Here is a 22,282-nt window from a genome sequence, read left to right on the forward strand (position 1 = left end):
ATATTTAAAAAAAGCTCAACAAAATAATTTTTTTGCAGTGTAAAAAAATAATTATTAATATAATGAAATTAGCAAAAATACTGTACTTCTTAAAAACTCAATCTCAAATTGAATATCCATTTTTATACTACACATTATAATGCTGTGATTATAAAGGATGGATTTTAGGGTACGACAACAGTGTACTAAAAATGAAAAAGTTTTTTCTTTCCATCTTTTTCAACTTTGTCAAAATGATCCCTGTTCACACAGATCCCTGAAAACAATCAAATTCGCTCTATTATTCATGCCAGGCCAGTAGATGGCGATATCACTTTGCAAAGAAATACTACGCACCTATAGACTGAACACGTAATATGCATGACGTCACTGTTTTCACAAATTCACATTTTTGTAGTTTACAATGAGACGATAATGGTAGCTTTTTCAAAAACTTGCACTTTGAAACCGGTTTCCAAAAGTTTTTTCAGGCCCCCAAAACGACGCTGCTGTGTACACTAAATACACAGCCAAAACACATAAAAAGTTCTGTTTTTAGTTGAAAACAGTCTTTTATTTTTTTTTATCTATTTAGACAAAAAAAGACAGAAGATTTAATTGTTAATCTGCATGAAAATCAATTTAATATTGCTACATCCCTAATATTCATTCATTTTATTCAAGAATCTTGAGCACAATACTGTTCCTTTGCCCTTGGCTGTTTCAGAAAGATGAGAAGGCCATGATGGCTAAGATGCAGCGCACGCGGACGAACTCTAACGAGGGTCTGGTACCGCGATGGGTTCCTGACAGATCCTTCTCCAGGACTAAAGACTCCAAAGTCTTCAGACAGATGGTGAGACCCCACATGACCTGTCGCTCAATCTGTCACCCGCTCCCTATGGCACTCGCCTGATCGCTCTCTCTCGTGTTCCTTTAGCCGTTTTCTACCTTGGCATTGTTCTTTCTGTCTTCCTATATTACTCTCAGATCTTCTTTGACTAACATTTGCTGCTCCTTTTCACTCAGGGCATTGATGAAACAACCAGCAAAGACAAGTGAGTGTTTTTTTTTTCTGGTCTTTTTGAGAATAAATGTATTGTTCCTTTTGCGTACTAACTGTTCCTCTGCTCTCGAACACAGCCGTGGTGCTCAGGAGGCGCTGAACCCAGAGGACGAGGTGGATGAGTTTTTGGGCCGCGCCATTGATGCTCGCAGTATTGACCAGCTCCGCAAAGACCACGTGAAGAAGTTCCTGCTCACTTTCCAAACCTCCAGCCTGGAGAAAAAGGTCAGATTCAAAGACACTGGCCGAGTTCCAGCTTCCCGTCCAGATCTCCCCTCCCTTTACAGTTTAATTTAGTAGTGCCGATCGTCTAGCAGACTAACAGGATGGATGAGATCATGTGAGATCAAATGTCCTCCAAAACTAGGAGAGTGAATTCTTTGGAGTTGTTCAGAGTGGTTTTTAGCATGTTATGTAGTTAACAGGTTCTTTTAGGTGGTTAAGGCCCATTCACAACAAGGACAATAACTAACAATAACGATAAAGAACGATATAGATCTTAAAATCATTCTGAATATATAAAAGTCTTGCTTTAACGATCATGTCACAGAGGAACGATATTGTTGGAATCGCTTTTCCAGCTGATAAACGATCAAAACATTGACAGCCAGTCAGAATCCATTCTGCTTTAAAGAGCTTGAGCATTTAAAGTGGCAGACGACAAAACTGCAGCGTACTTATAATAAACAGAACAATATCATCCGCTGGTGTGGATGCTAATATAGCTATCATTGTAAAATGTGACCCTGGACCACAAAACGGTCATACGGGTCAATTTTTTAAAATTGAGATTTATACATCATACATATAATTTGAAAATCTGGAATCTGAGGGTGCAAAAAAATCGCCTTTAAAGTTGTCCAAATGAAGTCCTTAGCCACGCATATTACTACTAATAATAAATTTTTGATATATTTACAGTAGGGAATGTACAAAATATCTTCATGGAACATGATCTTAATATCCTAATGATTTTTGCCATAAAAGAAAAATCTGGAATTTTGACCCATACAATGTATTATTGGCTATTGCCACAAATATACCCGTGAGACTGGTTTTGTGATCCAGGGTCACATATTCAATATAGTTATAGTTTGTGGTGTACGCAGCATTCATAGTTGGCACAGATTGGTAAGTCAACATGTTTTGATGATTTTATTTCCTTGTCTTGTTTCTAGTATTCTAAGAAGGTAGATGATCGTTTTGGCGGTTATGTGGCCTGTACGCTGCTGGTCTTCTGTTTCATCTCCTTTATCCAGATCGTCATATTCCCTCAGTGAGTAATCAACACACACACACACACACACACACGTCTGGGTCACTATCTTTGTGGGGACTCTCCATAGACGTAATGGTTTTTATACTGTACAAACTGTATATTCTCTCCCCTTACACTAACCCTACTCCTAAACCTACCATCACACAAAACTTTCTGCATTTTTACATTTTCAAAAAACTCATTCTGTATGATTTATAAGCTTGTTTTCTCATGGGGACCTCAATTTAGATCCCCACGATAACACGAGTCCCCATGAGTCAGTGTGTATTCAGGTTAAAGTCCCCACCGGGATAGAAAAACATGAAGACACACGCACGTTTACTTGGCTATCTAAATGAGGACATTCTCATTTATTGTTTTTATGTACATCTATTTATAAATACTATAACCTAACCCAGTCACATTTACCATTGCTCAGCAGAAATCGCTGGCAAATTCCAATCTTTCCAAAAGGAATCCGTGCGATCAGAATTTTCGCATCAGGGTGACAAATTTCCCAATGCAGATTTCGTTTATCTTCACGTTGGTCATGCTATTTTGTCATGTTGACCAACAGCTGCTTGGTTTGAAATTGACTTCTGTGTGAGCAGTGCTTCATACATCGATTTGCTACGCTATTGACAATCCGATCGTTAAGTCTGACGTCACTGTTTCCGGGTTCAAATCAGATGCCATAAGCAAAAAACAAATGGTGGTAATATACACTCACAGTGTGCTTTTAAACTACCGAAAAATCATAACAATCGTGAATCTAACCTTTGTCTTCAAATCAAAATCCCAGATGGCCAGACAGGGATTGAGCTTTTATGAATCGTTAAAATATTGGTGTCCGGGACGGCGTGAGCCCAGAGACTGTAGTATACACACCGGTCCGTGAGTATATAAAAGCGTAGCTTAAATGTGTAATATGAACAGTGCTCATAAATGGATGTTGAGAGACAGTATTCTCACTTGAAACAAATGGAGGTTTGGATCCGCAAACTGTATTCCTTACTTCACAACTCAAGCGGGATCGCTGAAATTTTACATTTACATTTACATTTATGCATTTGGCAGACGCTTTTATCCAAAGCGACTTACATTGCATTCAAGGTATACATTTTACATTTTGTCAATTCTTGCTTTCCCTGGGAATCGAACCCATGACCTTGGCGTTGCTAGCGCCATGCTCTACTGTTTGAGCTATAGGAAAGCTATAGCTGTCACTAATGTCACTAATGCACATTAACCCTAACATTTTTACAATTAAAAAAACTATATTTACTTTATACTGTTTTTACAAATGGGGACGTCTCCAAACTAACAGGTTTAGCTTACTTCTGGCTACATATTTGACCCCAAATTATGGTTAAAGGTGCACTATGTAAAACATTTTCATTAAAATATCCCAAAATCACTAGGCCAGTGTTATATATTTTGTTCAGTTGAGTACTTACAATATCCCAAATGTTCCCAACTATTTGTAAATCGTGAGAAATTGCTATTTCAACCAAGGAACCGGGATGTGAGAGGGAGTCGCCTGTCTATGGCGTCATATCTGCGTTCCCCTCGGTTTCCGGTTTTATTTTGCAGAAACGCTTTACTCTCACTGCAGTGTGAACAAGTGTCATAGCAGCCGCCGAGAGAACACACAGAGTAATGTCATAACATCATTTTCAACACACTCAGATGTATCTAATATGATAAACAGAGCTGCGTTACCTCATACTCATGACTGGAAAAGCGGAAATGGCGCCGGCGACTGTGGCATAATAAAAGTCCCGCCGACGACTATGCCATAAAAAAGGTCCCGCTGCTCGCGTGGCTTGTGTTGCGCTCTTCTTATTAACAATCACTCCTGCTTCATACTACAGTAATGTTAATAATCACATCTATGAACATGAACATGAGTCCTTTCCCGATTCTTTTCTGTGAGGTGAAGACCACATGTCCCAAGATTCTGCGCTCAAACTTGGCGTCATCAAGCTACGTCTTTGTTTTGAACAGGCGACCTCTAGTGGATGGAAAAGTTACATAGTGCAGCTTTAAGTTGTCTGAAATCTCCTTTGTGTTCTGCAGTACTCTGGTCATGCTGGGAATTTACATCAGTATCTTCATCATTCTTGCCAACATCCTCTTCATCTGTGCCATTTACTCCTGCGTGAAGGTAAGCAGTTAGCTTGCGCTGCTTTTCATTCTCTTGCATTTTACAAATGCGTACAATTGGCCTGTACCTCTCTGTCTCGCAGCTCTTCCCCGCTGCCATGCAGACCGTGTCCAAGAAGATTGTTCAGTCTCGCACCAACAGCACACTGGTGGGAGTTTTCACCATCATCCTCGTCTTCATCTCTGCCTTTGTCAATATGGTACACAGAGCTGCCAAATCACTTTGCACACAACAGTAGTGTTTCTAACACTTCAGCTAACAATCCTATTTCTTCCAAAGAGACCGTATGATGTTGCACAAATGTTGCTTAAAAGAACAATTCTGTCATCATTTCCTCACTCTCATGTTGTTCCAAAACGAGTATAATTTCTGAATGTCCAAAGCGTTAATATCTGTACAATAAAAATACATGATGACCAGGGTTGTCAAGCTCCAAAAATGATTGTATATTTTGGAGCCTGAGTGTGTGTTTTGTGTTTCCGGCAGTTTTCCTGTGATACACGGAAGCTGGTGGACTGTGTAGCAGAGCAGTTTAATTGGTCGTCGTCAGAAATTGTGACTCCTTGTGTCATTCACAACTTGTCTCGCTCTGCAGTCGACGGCCTGGATATCTGTCCCAGCAACACTCCCTCCTGCCCTTTTCCTGAGGTAAAAAGTGTATAATCAAAAAACTGACACATTACGGGTTCCATATTGAAGTTGTACTCAAGCGTCTGTATGCTTACCTGATGTCCTATTTCAGTATTTCAGCTACAGCGTGCTGCTGACCCTGCTGGCCTGCTCAGTGTTCCTGCAGATCAGTAGTATAGGGAAGCTGGCTTTAATGCTGCTCATCCAGTTCACTTTCCTGCTGCTTGTGGAGTGGCCAGAGGTGGCGCTTTTTGACAACGCAGACCTCTTTGTTACTGCAAATGCCCTGTAAGTACCACTGCCAACCACTAGAGGGCGTCAGTCCAGCTTCGTCTCAATGGAGAGAAGTAGCTTTGTAGTGGCTTTATGTTCAGATGATAATAGCAGGGATGACGTATTTTTGTAGGCCAAAACCCAGAAACGAATTAGCCTTTTTAGCACTTCTGGTTCCATCGTCCTCAAGTCAATGGGCTTTTTGAATGGGATTTTGGTAGTGGTGGGCCGAGCGAGGCTTCGTGAAACTGAAACAGTTGAAGCAAATGTGCTGTATTGTGTCAAAGCTTCGAAACAATCCGACACCTAGTGGTCAGAACAGTGTAAATGCAACAAAAACTCAAACATGCGTAAAAAACACCTTTTACAAAACCATTGCAAATGTTTTATTGAAAGTAAAATCTATCAAATGCAATTATCTAATCATCTAATAAGATAAAATATCAAGTGCCTGAATAATATGTGTTGCTTTTTTTTGTCAATTTTCAGGGCTTGTTTTGTTTGTTCAATGGATGACTCAGAGACTTAATAAGAGACTATTAACTACTATTATTCCTTTTAATTATACTAATGTCTCATTAAAACATCTACAAATGTATAAAAGTGAAAAAACCATAGACACTTATTCAATGGCTCGCCACTGGGCGTTCGTGAATCTGCATGATTCGCAGAGATCATCGCCCCCCAGTGGTGAACCATTGAAGTTTTGAAACGCTTCGAAACAGTTATAACGTAACAAAGCCTTGTTTACTGAAATCATGTGACTTTGGCATTTTTATATGCACTCCGAACCACTGATTCAAAACAAAACATTCATGATTCAATCAAAAGATAAATTGCGAAGCTTCATGTAGCAGTTTTTCAAAAGCGCCCATCACCAGATTTTGGTTAAATCTTTTTTTTCTACGACATAAAACATACCAGTAATACCCCACTCGTGATTTTTAAAAAGCTTTTACATGTCTTGAACAAGATGGTTGCTAACAACTTGCTAAATGGGAATACAGAGGTTGTCGCGGACATTAAACGTCATCATATCAAACAGGTAAACTCACAAACTAGTCAGCTTTGAGACCCTTATTGGGTTTATAATTGCAGTTGTAAACTACTCTAACTCACACTTTCAGGGAAAATGTTTAATAAAGACTGAAAGAGTTGTTAGAGTCGAGCGACCGTGGTATAGTTTGTTTATAGCCTAAAGCTAGCTTTTTATTTTGGCTTCAAAATTCCAAAATCATAAACTTTTGTTGATCCCAGAGCTTAGGTTTTGCAATAATCCATAATCCTGTTGGGTTTTTGTCGAGGGAACCAGTGTGATGTGAACAACTGATTGGTCTACAAAAATACATCATCCCTGCACCTTTGAGCCTTGACTTGATGTGGCCTGTTGGTTGTGATTAGATTGAATAGTATAAAAACATTGAATTATATTCATTTAGTAATGAAAGTATTAAAGGGATAGTTCGCCCAAAAATGAAAATTAGCCCATAATTTACTCACCCTCAAGCCATCCTAGGTGTATATGACATTCTTCTTTCAGACGAATACAATTAGAGTTATACTAAAAAATGTTCTGGCTCTTCCAAGATTTATAATGGCAGTGAATGGGACCCCAAAATTTGAAGCCCAAAAATCCATTATAAAAGTAATCCACACGGCTCCGTTAATAAAGGCCTTCTGAAGCGAATTGATGGGTCTGTGTAGGAAAAATATCCATATTTAAAACTTTATGAAGTAAAATATCTAGCTTCCGCCAGACCGCTATATATATATATATATATATATATATATATATATATATATATATATATATATATATATATATATATATAGTTTATATATATATATATATATATAGTTTGAACTATCCCTTTAAATACTCTGGCTTGTTATTTTAGGATTATTTAAATGATAGTATTTAGATATATTTTTTTCAGTTTGTTGTATTTGTGTTAAAAAATTTGTGCGATGTGTACACTGCATATTTATGTTTGGTGTTAAAACAAGTGTTCTTGCTGTTCTTTTTTTTTAGAGTTTTCAATGAAACTCTGCAATGGTGAGACCTATATTAACCTCTTATGCTTTCTATTATTCAATCATGATAACTTATTGTTTTTATAAGTGCAGAAATGTTTAATTTTGATGGTTTTCCCACAGGTCCAATCTCAATACAACTACTGAACAGTGGTATGTCTTAATAGACTTCTCTTTTTTTTGAATTTTTAGTTATTTTAATTGTTTTTAATGTTTACCAGGAGACACTAACTCTTTGTTGTGGTTGTTTGTGCTGTATTCTGTTACATCCATGCTGTGATGTAAATAATTGATCCTGGGGCTGACCTGATCTCTCTTGTTGCAGTACTTCCAGGGTGACTAAAGTGTCCCTAAAGGTCATGACCCCAGTGATCCTCACTGTATTTGTACTAGCACTGTACCTGCATGCCCAGCAAGTGGAGTCAACAGCTCGTCTAGACTTCCTTTGGAAACTTCAGGTCAGGATTTGAACCTACGTTATTAAAGGGTTAGTTCACCCAAAAATGAAAATTCTGTCATTAATTCCTCAACCTCATGTCGTTCCAAACCCATAAGACCTTCGTTCATCTTCAGAACACAAATGAAGATATTTTAGATTAAATCTGAGCGCTCCATAGACAGCAATTTAATGAACACTTTCAAGGTCCAGAAAGGAGTAAAAACATAATTAAAATAGTCCATGTGACTCCAGTGGTTCAACCTTTATTTTATGAAGCGACGAGAATACTTTTTTTGCGCAAAAAACAAACAAAACAACTTTATTCAACAATTTCTTCACGTCTGTGTCAGTCTTCTACGCTGTTGATGTAGTAAATACAGTCCAGTGCTTCCAAGTAACATCAGAGCTACGTCGTGAAGACATTGTTGAATAAAGTCGTTATTTTTGTTTGTTTTTTGCGCACAAAATGTATTCTCGTCACTTCATAAAATTAAGGTTGAACCACTGGAGTCACATGGACTATTTTAACTATGTTTTTACTCCTTTCTGGGCCTTGAAAGTGTTCATTAAATTGCTGGATTTCATCAAAAATATCTTCATTTGTGTTCAGAAGATGAACGAAGGTTTGGAGGTCTGGAGGTTTGGAACAACATGAGGGTGAGTAAATGATGACAGAATTTTCATTTTTGGGTGAACTATCCCTTTAATTGAACCACTTTGCTACTCCAACATTTTTGTTGCTGTTAGCTTGGTTCACTAAGATATACAATAACGTGTGACGATAAATATTTTGTTCATAAAATACATCGGGAATTTGAGTTACAGAATTTGAAATATGTAATTTGTCTGTTCCTCCACAGGCCACAGAAGAGAAGGAGGAGATGGAGGAACTTCAAGCCTACAACCGTCGGCTTCTCCACAACATCTTGCCCAAAGATGTGGCCGCCCACTTTCTAGCTAGAGAGAGGAGGAATGACGAGCTGTACTACCAGTCGTGCGAGTGCGTGGCTGTCATGTTCGCCTCCATCAGCAACTTTTCCGAGTTCTATGTGGAGCTGGAGGCCAACAACGAGGGAGTGGAGTGTCTGAGGCTCCTCAATGAGATCATCGCTGATTTTGATGAGGTCAGAAGGCTGGAGATTAATGTTTGAAGAGAATGAGGGAATATTCATTTATTAAACCAATCTTTTTGATGAATATGACTTTTTTGACTGAAGTGTACTACCATTAAAAAGTTTGGGGTTGGTTATATTTTTTAAATGTTTTTGAAAGAAGTCTCTTGCGCTCGCCAAGGCCGATAACACAGATAATAATTTAAAATAACTTGAAAACTGAATTTTTACTCCAGTCTTCAGAGTCACATGATCCTTCAGAAATCATTCTGATATGATGATTTGATGCTCAAGAAACATTTCTGATGATTATCAATGTTGAAAACAGTTGTGATGCTTCATATTTTTGTGGAAACTGTGATAAAAAATTTTTTTTTCAGGATTCTTCGATGAATAGAAAGTTCAAAAGAACAGCATTTATTCAAAACATAAATCTTTAGTTACATTACAAATGTCTTTACTGTCACCTTTGATTATTTCAATTCATTGTTACTAAATAAAAGTAGTAATTTCTTTCAAAACAAAATCATACTGCCCCCACATTTGTGGAAGGTAGTGTATATTGATGAAAACCTTTCTCACTATTACAGATCATCAGTGAGGAGAAATACAGACAGCTGGAGAAAATAAAGACCATTGGCAGCACCTACATGGCGGCATCTGGCCTTAACGACTCCACCTATGACAAGGAAGGCCGCTCGCATATAACCGCTCTGGCCGACTACGCCATGCACCTCCGCGAACAGATGAAATACATCAACGAGCATTCCTTCAACAACTTCCAGATGAAGATCGGTAAGTGTCAAAAACTACTACAGGGTCACATAGGAGTCCATTGTTCACTGATTATTTATTAGAAACATTTGAAAATGTTTGGTTTGCCAAATCAAAGTCATGTGGTGCAATCAAGACTCTTAAAATAGCAAATAATTTGATAATATCGTAGTTCAGGTTGTAAAGTCTCATGTGGTGTGACTCCCCCCAAATAAATGAAAATCTTCGATTAAGATGCGTACTTAATGTTTTCAAGGTGAAAAGAAATATGTATCTTTTAAATTGGTTACACCCAAGTGTTGTTGTTGTTAACTAAAACTATTTAAAATGTTATGTTAATTGAAATAAAGCAGAAATAAAGAAAAAAGAAAAAAACTTAAAATTGCTAAAACTGAAATAATAAATTCAATATTTAAAACAAAAACTAATACAAATGACAAAGTGCATAACAAAGTTACTCAACCTTAAACTGAAATTAAAATGAAAAAAAAGAAAATTAAGCTAATTCAAAATATTAATAAATACTAAATGTAATGTAAAAGCTGTCATACAGACCCAGGAGCGCACCAAAGGACCGAACCTGAGACTACCTGTAGGAGGTGGTCTGAGTTTGGTTGCACTGGAAGGATCTGTGGCACAATTCGCATGAATGTGAAACTCAGGCTGCATCCGAAATCACATACTTCCCTACCAAATAGTAGGCGAAAAAAAACAGTATGTGACAAAATAAATATGTCAGAATTCACAGTACTCATAAAAGAGTAGGCAAAAGGTACCCGGATGACCTCGCTTCCGGCGAGATTCTGAAGTGTGCATATGATGGACACTTTACTATCCCATGAGGCCGCGGGAGAGGATTTGTGAATGGCAGTGATGTGACGTAACTGACGCTGGTAGGTCACATGATAACATGGCGAATGTAGTACGTCCAGATTACATTCATACTATATAGAACGTACTATTTAACGTTTGTGAAGTAATAACCTATTCAAATTATGTACCTACTCAAGAGAGTATGCGATTTCGGACGCAGCCTCAGACTCTGGTGGGCACTTGTTCAGAAAGAAAAGTAACCGGCGCATTGAGTTTTAGGGTGCGTTCACACTTGTCATGTTTGGTTCGATTAAAACGAACCCTGGTGCGATTGCTCGGTTAGTGCGGTTCATTTGAACACATGTGAACGCTGCCATATGAACCCTGGTGCGCACCAAACAAGCGGACTCGGTCCACTTCCAAACCAACTCTGGTGCGGTTCGATTGATATATGAACGCAACACGGACCAAAGACATGTAAACGAACCAAAAACAAGTCAGCTGATTTGACGACGCGGAAAGATCGGTGTGTCCAAAATGAGTAGAGGGCAAACGTGGAGCAACAATGAGGTAAAGTGCCTCATCAATATATCTGCGTTTCTGCATACAACGGAGGAAATCCTGCTGCTGTTTTGAATGTTTTGAACATTTTATGAGCTCTTCGTGAGTTCTCAGCTGGTAAAAATAAAACCATATGTACACGCATGAAATGGTGCCGTTTAATCAGCACACAGCAGTGTTTTGAATGTTCGGTAAGCAGCTCTGTCGCAAAATATACGTCACAAAAGCCGACCAATCAGGTTGTGACCATATCCCTATGCCTTTGGTTCGGTAACTTTAGGTTCACTGTTAAAAATGCCAGTGTGAACGCTAATCGGACCAGGACTATATGTTTTGTTTTTTGGTCCGGACCAAACGAACCGAACTACAAGTGTGAACGCATCCTCAGACCTCTTCGTTGCTGCCAATGCCCCGTAAGTATCGATGCCACCCACTAGAGGCCGCCAGTACAGCTTAATCTGGATACAAGCGAGAGTGAGTGTGCCGCATGGTGAGCGCAATGAATGGCTTGCAGTGAGGTTTCTCCTCAAAACAATCCGTTTGCAAGCGGCAGAAAGCCACCTTCATGCCACGCACATACAGCAAACCCAAGTATCATTCACTCTGCTGTGTACAAAAGCACCAAATTCATGAAAAACACAATATGTTGTGCTTCTATCATGCGCCATGCATGTTTGTGATGACGCAAGATGAATGCACCAGGGTTCGATAGGATAAAGTCGAGTGTGAAACCTGCGGTAAGCACCGGGAACACACTCGGACCGCAGCAAACGTGCCCAGTGTGAAAGCCCCCTTAGAGTACATTTCTAAGAAGTTGGCATATGCATGTGTGTGCAGGACTGAACATTGGGCCAGTGGTTGCAGGAGTAATTGGAGCCAGGAAACCCCAGTATGATATCTGGGGAAACACAGTAAACGTGGCCAGTCGGATGGACAGTACAGGGGTCCCAGACCACATTCAGGTAAACCTTCACGAAGCTCACAGTGTCCTCGTCATAGTCACGTAGAAGTGATTTTCTGGTATTTTACTGGATGTCTTGCAGGTGACCACAGACCTGCACCAGGTGTTGGCCAGTAAAGGTTACCAGCTGGAGTGTCGAGGGGTCGTAAAGGTGAAAGGCAAGGGTGAGATGACCACTTACTTCCTGAACAACGGACCTCCCAACAGTTAGCAGTGCACTAGAATTTCTTTGGATTCCCACAATTCCCCAGAGAGGAGGATTTCTCCAGGCAAGCTGAAGACAAACAAGTAGCCATCGCCATCACTTGAAGAAAAACACAAACAAAAACGGAAGATTATTGAAAAAAACAAACCAGACTCCAGACTGGAGAGTTGTGGCGGTCGTGGATATGCCTGCGCACCTTGAAGGACGATTGTTTTTAAGCCTCTCCCTCAGGCTGCTTGAAAGATGCAAAGTCTGTTTATTTAATAAAGGCCTTTATTTGCCGAAGAAAAACGCTGTACATAAGGCATCATTTTCTCCAGTTTTATTTTTGTGGCATTTTTTTTCTTTCCTCTGTTATTTTTATTTCAGGAGAATATAAATACAGGTACTCATGTTTTTTTTTCGGAATTCCTTATTTATTTTGATCTTGATGTTTTGTGCAAAAAGTCCTTTATGGAAAAAGTGTGGAAAACGCACACACATTTATACCGTACATAACGACGTACGCTCGTATATTTGTGCGTGTACAAATACAGTATCTGTATAAATTAAGAAGAGAACTATTGACCAAAGACCAAAGTATTTAACAGAAAAGAAGTTGTCAAAACGTTTGCGGAAGTTTTGAATATTATGTAATGCTCTGACGTCCTCATCCCTCGATTTTCCTGTTTTTATGACGTTTTATCATTTAAAGTAAATCACACTGGTTGACCAGCAATCTGGGTGACTGGCAGAGCGTTGTGCTCCGGATCATATGAAGGATTGAATGATTTCATTTAAAGTCTTGCTTTTCCTTCAGAACGACAAATTCTAGATGGAAAAGTGTGTGGAAAGCTGTGGAACAGTAGGGATTTTTTCCCCTTTTCTTGGAAGTACAACCAGGTCTGGGCCTTTAACACGTCCTCAAGGAAGACTTCAGTTTAGTTTTGTGTGTTCCGTCAACCATTTCTTCTTTTTTCAAAGAAGTATTTTTGGTACAAAATGAAATAAAAGGAAAAAAAGAGTTTTTCGGAAGCATCTGGGGAAAAGCCACGGCATTGGATACCACGGTACAAGACAGTTTATCGAGATCCAATACATTCTAGAAGGACTTTTTTTTAAATGAAAGAAATATATCTATAAATTATGACTGAATACTGTGCTTTGTAATCTCGAAGGGGCATAACTCTTTTCACTGTGAGGTTTCTATGATACGACTAGCTGCTTTCTTGCCAAACTAAACAGCTCAAAAGCATGTCTGATTGTGGTATCTTCTCTACGATTTTTGTTTGTTTGATTCCCTTAAGTTTTAATGTTTGGGTATTTTGTATCACCTCTGTATCCTTTTTTATTCCTATTCTGGTTGTTCTTATCTACTCGATTATGATTCCATTCCAGCTAAGGAGAAGGAACAAAGACCTGAATTGAGACGTTCAAGCAAGTTGGTACTAACTGATCAACTGCAGTCAGTGACATATGACAAATATTCCCTCCACTCCATCTCTTTAAAGAAAAGGCCACATGGGAAAAATGCATCATTAAAACGTACACTATTCATTTACATGTAGAACCGATAGAGACTTCCCATACACTGCATGCGTGTAGTGTGAATTGCAGTGCATTTGCCTTAATTGAACAGAACTTCAGTATATGATCACAGTGCCTCTTCAAATCACACGCTCTACAACCCAAACCACGCAACGTTCGTTAACTCGTTCACCTCTTTCAGCGAATTGACTTGCATGATGGCCAAAGCACTGTCTTTCTCCTGCTGTGTGTTCTTCATTTATTGAAAACTTGCTGTGATAGTAGCTTGGTCATTGCATGTCAGTTGATCACGTTCGTACCAAAGGCAGGGCGCCCCGTTGTTCCGTCCAGTATGTGCAATAAAAGCGTACACGAATGGAGATTTAGCGTGAGGGAAGGATACATAGTATCTGATGTACTGTGGACAAGCAGGAGTGTATTTTAGTGCTACTGACTCACACACAGGGGCCTCTGTCTACGTAGATCAGGGCTGAACGACTACTGATCGTCTCTTTATTTTCATTTACCTTTTTGTTCGTTTGTTTCATTCTTGTTTTTTTTACTTTAGTCGAAGGATTAGAAAAGGGACAAGCTTTTCAACTTAGCAAAGGAAAGTTGAGAAAAGACTCTTGAATATAGACAAACTTTTCCCCTCTAAAAATAAAAAATGTCTGTTTTATTTGTTTTTTGTGATTGCTTTTTATTGTGGTTTTTGTTTAAAGGGATAGTTCACCCAAAAATGTTAATTCTGTCATTAATTACCCTCATTCCAAACCCGTAAGACATTAATTTATCTTCAGAACACAAATGTGTAATCTGAGAGCTCTCTGACCCCTCCAACTACCACTGACACTTCAAAAACAAATCCATATGAATTGAGCGGTTTAGTCCAAATTTTTTGAGGCGACACAATCACTTTATGTGATGAACAGATTGAATTTAGGCTTTTATTCACGCAAAAACATTGTTCATCAAACATAAACAGACGCAAACCAAACTCAACCAAACCTAATTAATATGCGAGAACAAACCTCTTGTGGAAGCTCAAACGTGCTGTGTAACACGAGAATGAACCTCATTGGTTCTTGAGGAAACTCAAACGTGCTGCGTAACACTCTAAAAAATGCTGGGTTGAAAATAACCCAAGTTGGGTTGAAATGGACTAACCCAGCCATTGGGTTGTTTTAACCCAGCGAATGGGTTAAATATTTGCTTAAAACAACCCAATTGCTGGGTTAGTCCATTTTCAACACAACTTGGGTTATTTTTAACCCAGCATTTTTTTAGAGTGTAAAGGCCTGTTCACACCGGGACGATTTTCGCACGCGTTTATCGCCGACGTTTAACGCCTCGGGACTAAACAATGGGCGCCAATGTGAGTGTTCACACCGACGCGCAAAACGCCAGGCGTAAAAGCGTCATTTTTAAAAAAACGCCTCGGGTTCGTTTTTTTATTTTGACGCGGCGCGTAAAAAACTGGCCGACCAATGAGATCGGCGCTTTTGTTCACGTGCCTGGAGCTGCTGAAGTGACAGTAAAACATGACTTGGTGGCACTCGAGCACAAAACGGTCTTGCCGAGCACACATTGATACGACGAAGAAGTAGTAAGTAGACAAAGAAGAAGATGGGCTGCTAATGCTGCTTGCCAGTTAGCAAAAAGTGTGTGAATGGTTTTGTCCATATACATAATATGTCTATGGTTTTGGCAAGCACGTAAATACTGTCTCTCTTCTCCTTCTGTGTGACAAGCGAGTGTCAGAGGCTTAAAGTGCCGCAGCACCATCTTGTGTACCGGGAGCGCATCTACTGAATGTGCACGTTCACTCGGCGCAGCGCCAGTGAAAATCGCTTGGGTGTGAACACTCAAGACGCGCCGATAAACGGCACGAAAAACGCTGGCGATAAGCGCGCGCGATATTCGTCCCGGTGTGTACAGGCCTTAACACGAGTATGAACCTCATTGGTTCTTGAGGAAACTCAAATGTGTTGCGTAACACGAGTATGAACCTCATTGATTCTTGAGGAAGCTCAAATGTGCTGCGTAACACGAGTATGAACCTCATTGGTTCTTGCTGAAGCTCAAACGTGCAGCGTAACAAGAGTATGAACCTCATTGGTTCTTGAGGAAGCTCAAATGTGCTGCGTAACAAGAGTATGAACCTCATTGGTTCTTGAGGAAGCTCAAACGTGCAGCGTAACACGAGTATGAATCTCATTGGTTCTTGAGGAAGCTCAAACGTGCAGCGTAACACGAGAATGAACCTCATTGGTTCTTGCTGAAGCTCAAATGTGCTGCGTAACAAGAGTATGAACCTCATTGGTTCTTGAGGAAGCTCAAACGTGCAGCGTAACACGAGAATGAACCTCATTGGTTCTTGCTGAAGCTCAAATGTGCAGCGTAACATGAGAATGAACCTCATTGGTTCTTGAGGAAGCTCAAACGTGTTGCGTAACACGAGTATGAACCTCATTGGTTCTTGAGGAAGCTCAAACGTGCAGCATAACACGAGTATGAACCTCATTGGTTCTTGCTGAAGCTCAAATGTGCTGCGTAACAAGAGTATGAACCTCATTGGTTCTTGCTGAAGCTCAAATGTGCTGCGTAACAAGAGTATGAACCTCATTGGTTCTTGCTGAAGCTCAAACGTGTTGCGTAACACGAGTATGAACCTCATTGGTTCTTGAGGAAGCTCAAACGTGCAGCGTAACACGAGAATGAACCTCATTGGTTCTTGCTGAAGCTCAAACGTGTTGCGTAACACGAGTATGAACCTCATTGGTTCTTGAGGAAGCTCAAATGTGCTGCGTAACAAGAGTATGAACCTCATTGGTTCTTGCTGAAGCTCAAATGTGCTGCGTAACAAGAGTATGAACCTCATTGGTTCTTGAGGAAGCTCAAACGTGTTGCGTAACACGAGTATGAACCTCATTGGTTCTTGAGGAAGCTCAAACGTGCAGCGTAACACGAGAATGAACCTCATTGGTTCTTGCTGAAGCTCAAACGTGTTGCGTAACACGAGTATGAACCTCATTGGTTCTTGAGGAAGCTCAAACGTGCAGCGTAACACGAGTATGAACCTCATTGGCTCTTGAGGAAGCTCAAACGTGCAGCGTAACACGAGTATGAACCTCATTGGTTCTTGAGGAAGCTCAAACGTGCAGCGTAACACGAGTATGAATCTCATTGGTTCTTGAGGAAGCTCAAACGTGCAGCGTAACACGAGTATGAACCTCATTGGTTCTTGAGGAAGCTCAAACGTGCAGCGTAACACGAGAATGAACCTCATTGGTTCTTGAGGAAGCTCAAACGTGCAGCGTAACACGAGTATGAACCTCATTGGTTCTTGCTGAAGCTCAAACGTGCAACGTAACACGAGTATGAATCTCATTGGTTCTTGAGGAAGCTCAAACGTGCAGCGTAACACGAGTATGAACCTCATTGGTTCTTGAGGAAGCTCAAACGTGTTGCGTAACATGAGAATGAACCTCATTGGTTCTTGCTGAAGCTCAAACGTGCTGCGTAACATGAGAATGAACCTCATTGGTTCTTGCTGAAGCTCAAACGTGCTGCGTAAAACGTGTTGCGTAACACGAGTATGAACCTCATTGGTTCTTGAGGAAGCTCAAATGTGCAGCGTAACATGATGAGTATGAACCTCATTGGTTCCTGCTGAAGCTCAAACGTGTTGCTTAACTCAAGAACGAACCTCATTGGTTCTTGCTGAAGCTCAAACGTGTTGCTTAACTCAAGAATGAACCTCATTGGTTCTTGCTGAAGCTCAAACGTGTTGCTTAACTCAAGAACGAACCTCATTGGTTCTTGCTGAAGCTCAAACGTGCTGCGTAACACGAGAATGAACCTCATTGGTTCTTGCTGAAGCTCAAACGTGCTGCGTAACACGAGAATGAACCTCATTGGTTCTCACACGTCAAGCGAACATGCTTGAGCTTCCATTTACCACAACTGATGTGCGAGTTGATGAATGTTTATGTAAATAAAAGCCTAAATTGAATCTGTTCATCATATAAAGCGATCGAGTCTCTTCAGAAAATTTGGACTAAACCGCTCACTTCATATGATTAGTTTTACGATCTCTTTAGGAACTTTTTGAAGCGTCAAAGTTGTAGTTGTGTAGCTGTCAATGGAGGGTCAGAAAGCTCTCCGATTTCATCAAAAAGATCTTCATTTGTGTTCTGAAGATGAACGAAACGGGTTTGGAACGACATGAGGGTGAGAAATTAATGACAGAATTTTCATTTTTGAGTGAACTAACCCTTTAGACCCCTTTGTTTTGGTATATTTTAGTCATTATATTTGAGTAACCATAAAAGATGCATCATTTAAAGGGTTTTACTTGCTTCAAATGACTGATAGGCACATTGTAGATTTCACTGGTTTTATGACCATTTTTGGGTGAAAAATGGGAAATATATGTTAATTTTTTAGCAATTAATAATAGTGATAATCAAACTTGTATCACTTTAGTAGCTTCAATAATCAACTTCAGTGACTTCAATAATCAAACTGATTAATTTAATTTCGAAACTTTACCAGTAAATAGAGATGCCTTGCTCAGTAAATATTTTATGCAATTGGTGAGTTGAGCCATTTTGTAATTGTAATACCAATGCTAAGGTAACTTAACATCTGATACTAGATCAGTTATTTCATCCTGTTTTAGGCTGTTTCTGATACAAATAAAAGAAAAAACAAAACATTAAGGGGTGTACAAAAAAACTTTAACTCAAAAAGAAGTTTCAGAATTAAAGCTGCCTCAGGTAAAATGTAACGTTTAGTCACAAATAGTTAGCCGCCATAATACAGGTACATGCAAAGAATAACATTTAGGACATACAGTATGGGACTACATTTATTGCACTAAATTCTCAAAACAATATGGCACAGTCATAGATGTGTGTAGTGGATACACGTTACATTTGCGTATCCTCTGCACCTCCTGCACACACTCTGGTGTTGAAGCATTATGGGACAGTGATCACTGTCGTTTCAAATCAGGGATCAAAACAAGCTGAAGTCTGGGTAGGTCATTGACATCTCATTCACAAACCTGAGAAAATAAATGAAATGTATGTATTAAAGCATTACACAATTATTTATTGACACACATTTGGCTCATAGCTTAAGATTCGTCATACTGTGTCATTTCGCTGTTTTTGCGGGGGAAGTGACGAGTTCGAGTCCAAGGCTCCTGGTTCTTCCGGCCTCCAGTGGGAACCCACCAACCATACTGCTGGTTTTCCGTCACAGGTTCACGATACAGTTCTTTAGGAGCTGAAAGGGGAACGATCTCACCAGTGACCACCAAGAATTTTGGAAGTTAATGAAGATTTAAAGCAGGGCTGCCAACTTTTGAGTTGAGCTTGGAGTGAGAATTATAGCATTGACACAAATTTCACAATTTGACTCTATTCATAAGCTTCAATAAGATTCAATGTTGATTCATTTTGATATACTTTATCTCAGGTACAGTACGTTACTTTTTTTCCTCAAGGAAGAACATCTCTCTGAACTACTGCTGTAAACCATAGCCTATCAGCTGTACATTATTATTAAAAGTTCAAATAAACAACTGATTTGTAAAACAATTACATATAAGGCAGTTTTTATAATAACGTTTTAATGATATAATGTAATATAGTGTGTTTTTTTTTTTTTTTTTAAAGGCTCCTCTCTAGATTAAATTTTTCTTTCAAAATGTTCCATACTATGGCCACTGAGTGGTCTGGAAGCTTGTTTCTGCCATGCAATAACACAATTTAAAAGATAATTAAGACTTATTTTTGCGAGTATCACACAATTCTCTGAATTGTGAGTTTATTTCTTGCAATCCAGAATTTTTTCCCCGCAATTCTGATTTCCCCTGCCAATTACAAGTTTATATCTCGAAATTCAGCATTTTTTCCTTGCAATTCTGAATTATTTATTTGAATTGCGAGTTTATATCTAGCAATTTTTCCTCGCAATTTGGACTTTTTTCCCATGCCAATTGTGGGTTTATATCTTGCAATTCTGAATTTTGCGAGTTTATATTTTGCAATTTTTAATTTCTTGCAATTCTATCGTTTTCTCGCAATTGTAAGTTTATATTATAATATAATATATATATATATATATATATGTATATAGTCAATGGCTGTCGAGATCTGCTTACAAACATAAATAAAAGAGAGAAATTCATACAGGTTTAAACAACTTGAGTGTGACTAAATGATGGCAGAATTTTCATTTTTGGGGGAACAATCCCTTTAAGACTAATCCATTACAAAATGTACATGAACTAATCTGAACATGATGTATGGTACTGTATATTACTTATTTTCTCTATTTTGAGAAAGCATAATTGCATGAACTATACATAAATCTATCTTAGGTGAGTAATGCAGTAGGCCCCATGTGGGTGTTTTTAATATGAACTTACACCTCCGAACGTGTCTGATCGCATCCTGATATCGGCTCTGGCTGCCAAGATGCAGGTCTGATGAGTCTGAAGGGGGAAAAAACAAGCATACTGGACCTCACTACTAAATTTAAACAGATGTGCTAAAGACGTTTCGGCAGCGCCTGCACTAAAGTCGAACCAGAGCAGCCATAACGTTACCTCGTGTATCTAGTTTGTTTTGGGAAGATGGTAACATCCTGTCCCCAACAGGGTTCTGATAGCCCAGATATGTGATTCCGAAGAAAGCCATAATCAAAGCTGTATAATAAGTAGTCGCTCAACAAGAGCTGAACTGAACGAGGCCGAGCACCCAAAACACGAGCTTCACTCGCTAATGTTTAATGTGTTGTCATGGATACTGGCACTGCCCCTCACAGTTCCCCTGTTCATTCATCAGCACAAAATAATGCTCAAGCGGAGTTAAATTTGCTTATAGTCAAATTCTAAACCATAAACACATTGCTTGCTTCATAAATATCACCCATCCACTTATTTATTCACGGTTCTTTAGTTAACGATTTGTTTGTAGAGAAAATAAAGCGGTTAAATTATTCAATTAGATGCACCTGGCACGACGGAATCAATATGAGCCGTTTTCACAATCTTCTGTGGTGTGTAGGCCAAGTTTACAACTGTAAAGTGGTCACAACGCTTCACTTTAGTGCAGGTAAGTGCATACTTGAGTTGAAGCACCTTGTCCTTAATACCTCAGTCCTTTTCATGAAATATATTTATACAAATGACAGAAATGCTTGAGGTTCGCATCAGTCTATGGCGGTTTATAATGGAAGATTGTTAAAATATTGAATAAAAAAGGTAATTGCGACGTTATCTCGCAATTCTGACTTTTTTTCCTCAGAATTGCATGATATAAGTTTGTAATTGAAAGTCAGAATTGTGAGAAATGAAAGGGATAGTTCACCCAAAAATGAAAATTGTCATCATTATACTCACCCTCAAGTTGTTCCAAACTTGAATGAATTTCTTTCTTCTGCTGAACAGAAGAAGATATTTTGAAGAATATGTGGAACTAAACAGTTTATGGACCCCACATTGACTTCCATAGGCTAGTATTTTTTCCCCTACTATGGAAGTAAATGGGGTCCATCAGAAATTCATACAGGTTTGGAACAACTTGAGGGTGAGTAAATTATGACAATTTTCATTTTTGGGTGAACTATCCCTGTAAGTCGCAAAAAAAAAAAAATGTTACAGTTATGGCTTCTTTGAAGTGGATACTTTCTCATATTTAGGTAGGTCTTCTCTGCAATATGGTTCTTTCGGAGATTAAAAAACAAAAACAATAGTTATTTGTTAAAGGCCTGGTTTCACAGACAGGGTTTAGATTAAGCCATGATTAGGCCTTAGTTCAATTAGGACATCTAGCTTTTATATACGTGCCTTACCTAAAATAACATTTAAAAAAAACATTACTGGTGTGCATCTTGAGACAAAACAATGGCATTGAAATATTTTAGGATATGTCAGTGCAAGTTGCTTTCAGTTAAAACGGCTTAAACGTAGGCTTCATTTTAGTCTGAAATAGCCTTGTTTGTAAAACCAGGGGAGAGTGTGGTAGTTAGACGTCTTCATTCCTATCAAGTTTTTAAAATTTTCACGTGTAAATTTTTGTAAAATGGCAAAATTATTTTGTGGGAAAATATGTAATCATATGTCATTCGCCCGTGTGTAATATCCACCATACACAGAAAAAAAGCTCTGGGGGGTATTCCAGAAAGCCAGGTTAACTTACCGTCACATAGGGTGAATTCAGGGTAATGGGGACACTTTTAGCCATTGAGATGACTTGGAAAAATTGTCCCAATCACCCCGAATTCACCCCTATACCTTGAACTCTCGGTTGATTATCCCAAACCTTGCTTACTTGAGGTATGCTGGTTCCAAAAACGTATCAAACAACTCAGAGTATGTTCCCGGTTAACTCACAAGGCATTCTCATCAGAGCGACGAATCGATGATTCACCATGGAAATAGATGCTAAGAAAAAGCATGTCATTCTACTTCCTGATTTACATAACCT

General features: G+C 39.0%; 2 protein-coding genes across 2 annotated transcripts in view; one reads left to right on the forward strand and one right to left on the reverse strand.

The window, feature by feature from the left end:
- adcy6a (adenylate cyclase 6a) overlaps positions 1–14,457 on the forward strand; it is a 73,841-nt gene extending 59,384 nt beyond the window's left edge. The window contains exons 10-24 of the mRNA XM_079801874.1: positions 707–835; positions 1,009–1,037; positions 1,123–1,270; positions 2,224–2,321; positions 4,383–4,470; positions 4,553–4,669; positions 4,957–5,118; positions 5,213–5,388; positions 7,406–7,429; positions 7,531–7,560; positions 7,733–7,865; positions 8,707–8,970; positions 9,549–9,753; positions 11,944–12,068; positions 12,150–14,457. Of these exons, the coding sequence (XP_079658000.1) occupies positions 707–835; positions 1,009–1,037; positions 1,123–1,270; positions 2,224–2,321; positions 4,383–4,470; positions 4,553–4,669; positions 4,957–5,118; positions 5,213–5,388; positions 7,406–7,429; positions 7,531–7,560; positions 7,733–7,865; positions 8,707–8,970; positions 9,549–9,753; positions 11,944–12,068; positions 12,150–12,278 (1,857 nt within the window). The 3' untranslated portion in view covers positions 12,279–14,457. The remainder of the gene's footprint in view (positions 1–706; positions 836–1,008; positions 1,038–1,122; positions 1,271–2,223; positions 2,322–4,382; positions 4,471–4,552; positions 4,670–4,956; positions 5,119–5,212; positions 5,389–7,405; positions 7,430–7,530; positions 7,561–7,732; positions 7,866–8,706; positions 8,971–9,548; positions 9,754–11,943; positions 12,069–12,149) is intronic.
- Positions 14,458–18,800: 4,343 nt separating this feature from the next.
- spmip11 (sperm microtubule inner protein 11) lies at positions 18,801–20,491 on the reverse strand (the record flags this gene model as incomplete). Its single annotated transcript, XM_079802058.1, has 4 exons — positions 18,801–18,849; positions 18,938–19,073; positions 20,221–20,286; positions 20,401–20,491. 4 exons carry the CDS (start codon positions 20,489–20,491, stop codon positions 18,801–18,803), a joined length of 342 nt encoding a protein of 113 aa, XP_079658184.1.
- Between the last annotated feature and the right edge of the window lie 1,791 nt (positions 20,492–22,282).

The sequence above is a fragment of the Gobio gobio genome, assembly GCF_949357685.1.
Source record: "Gobio gobio genome assembly, chromosome: 21".
NCBI classification, from domain to species: domain Eukaryota; kingdom Metazoa; phylum Chordata; class Actinopteri; order Cypriniformes; family Gobionidae; genus Gobio; species Gobio gobio.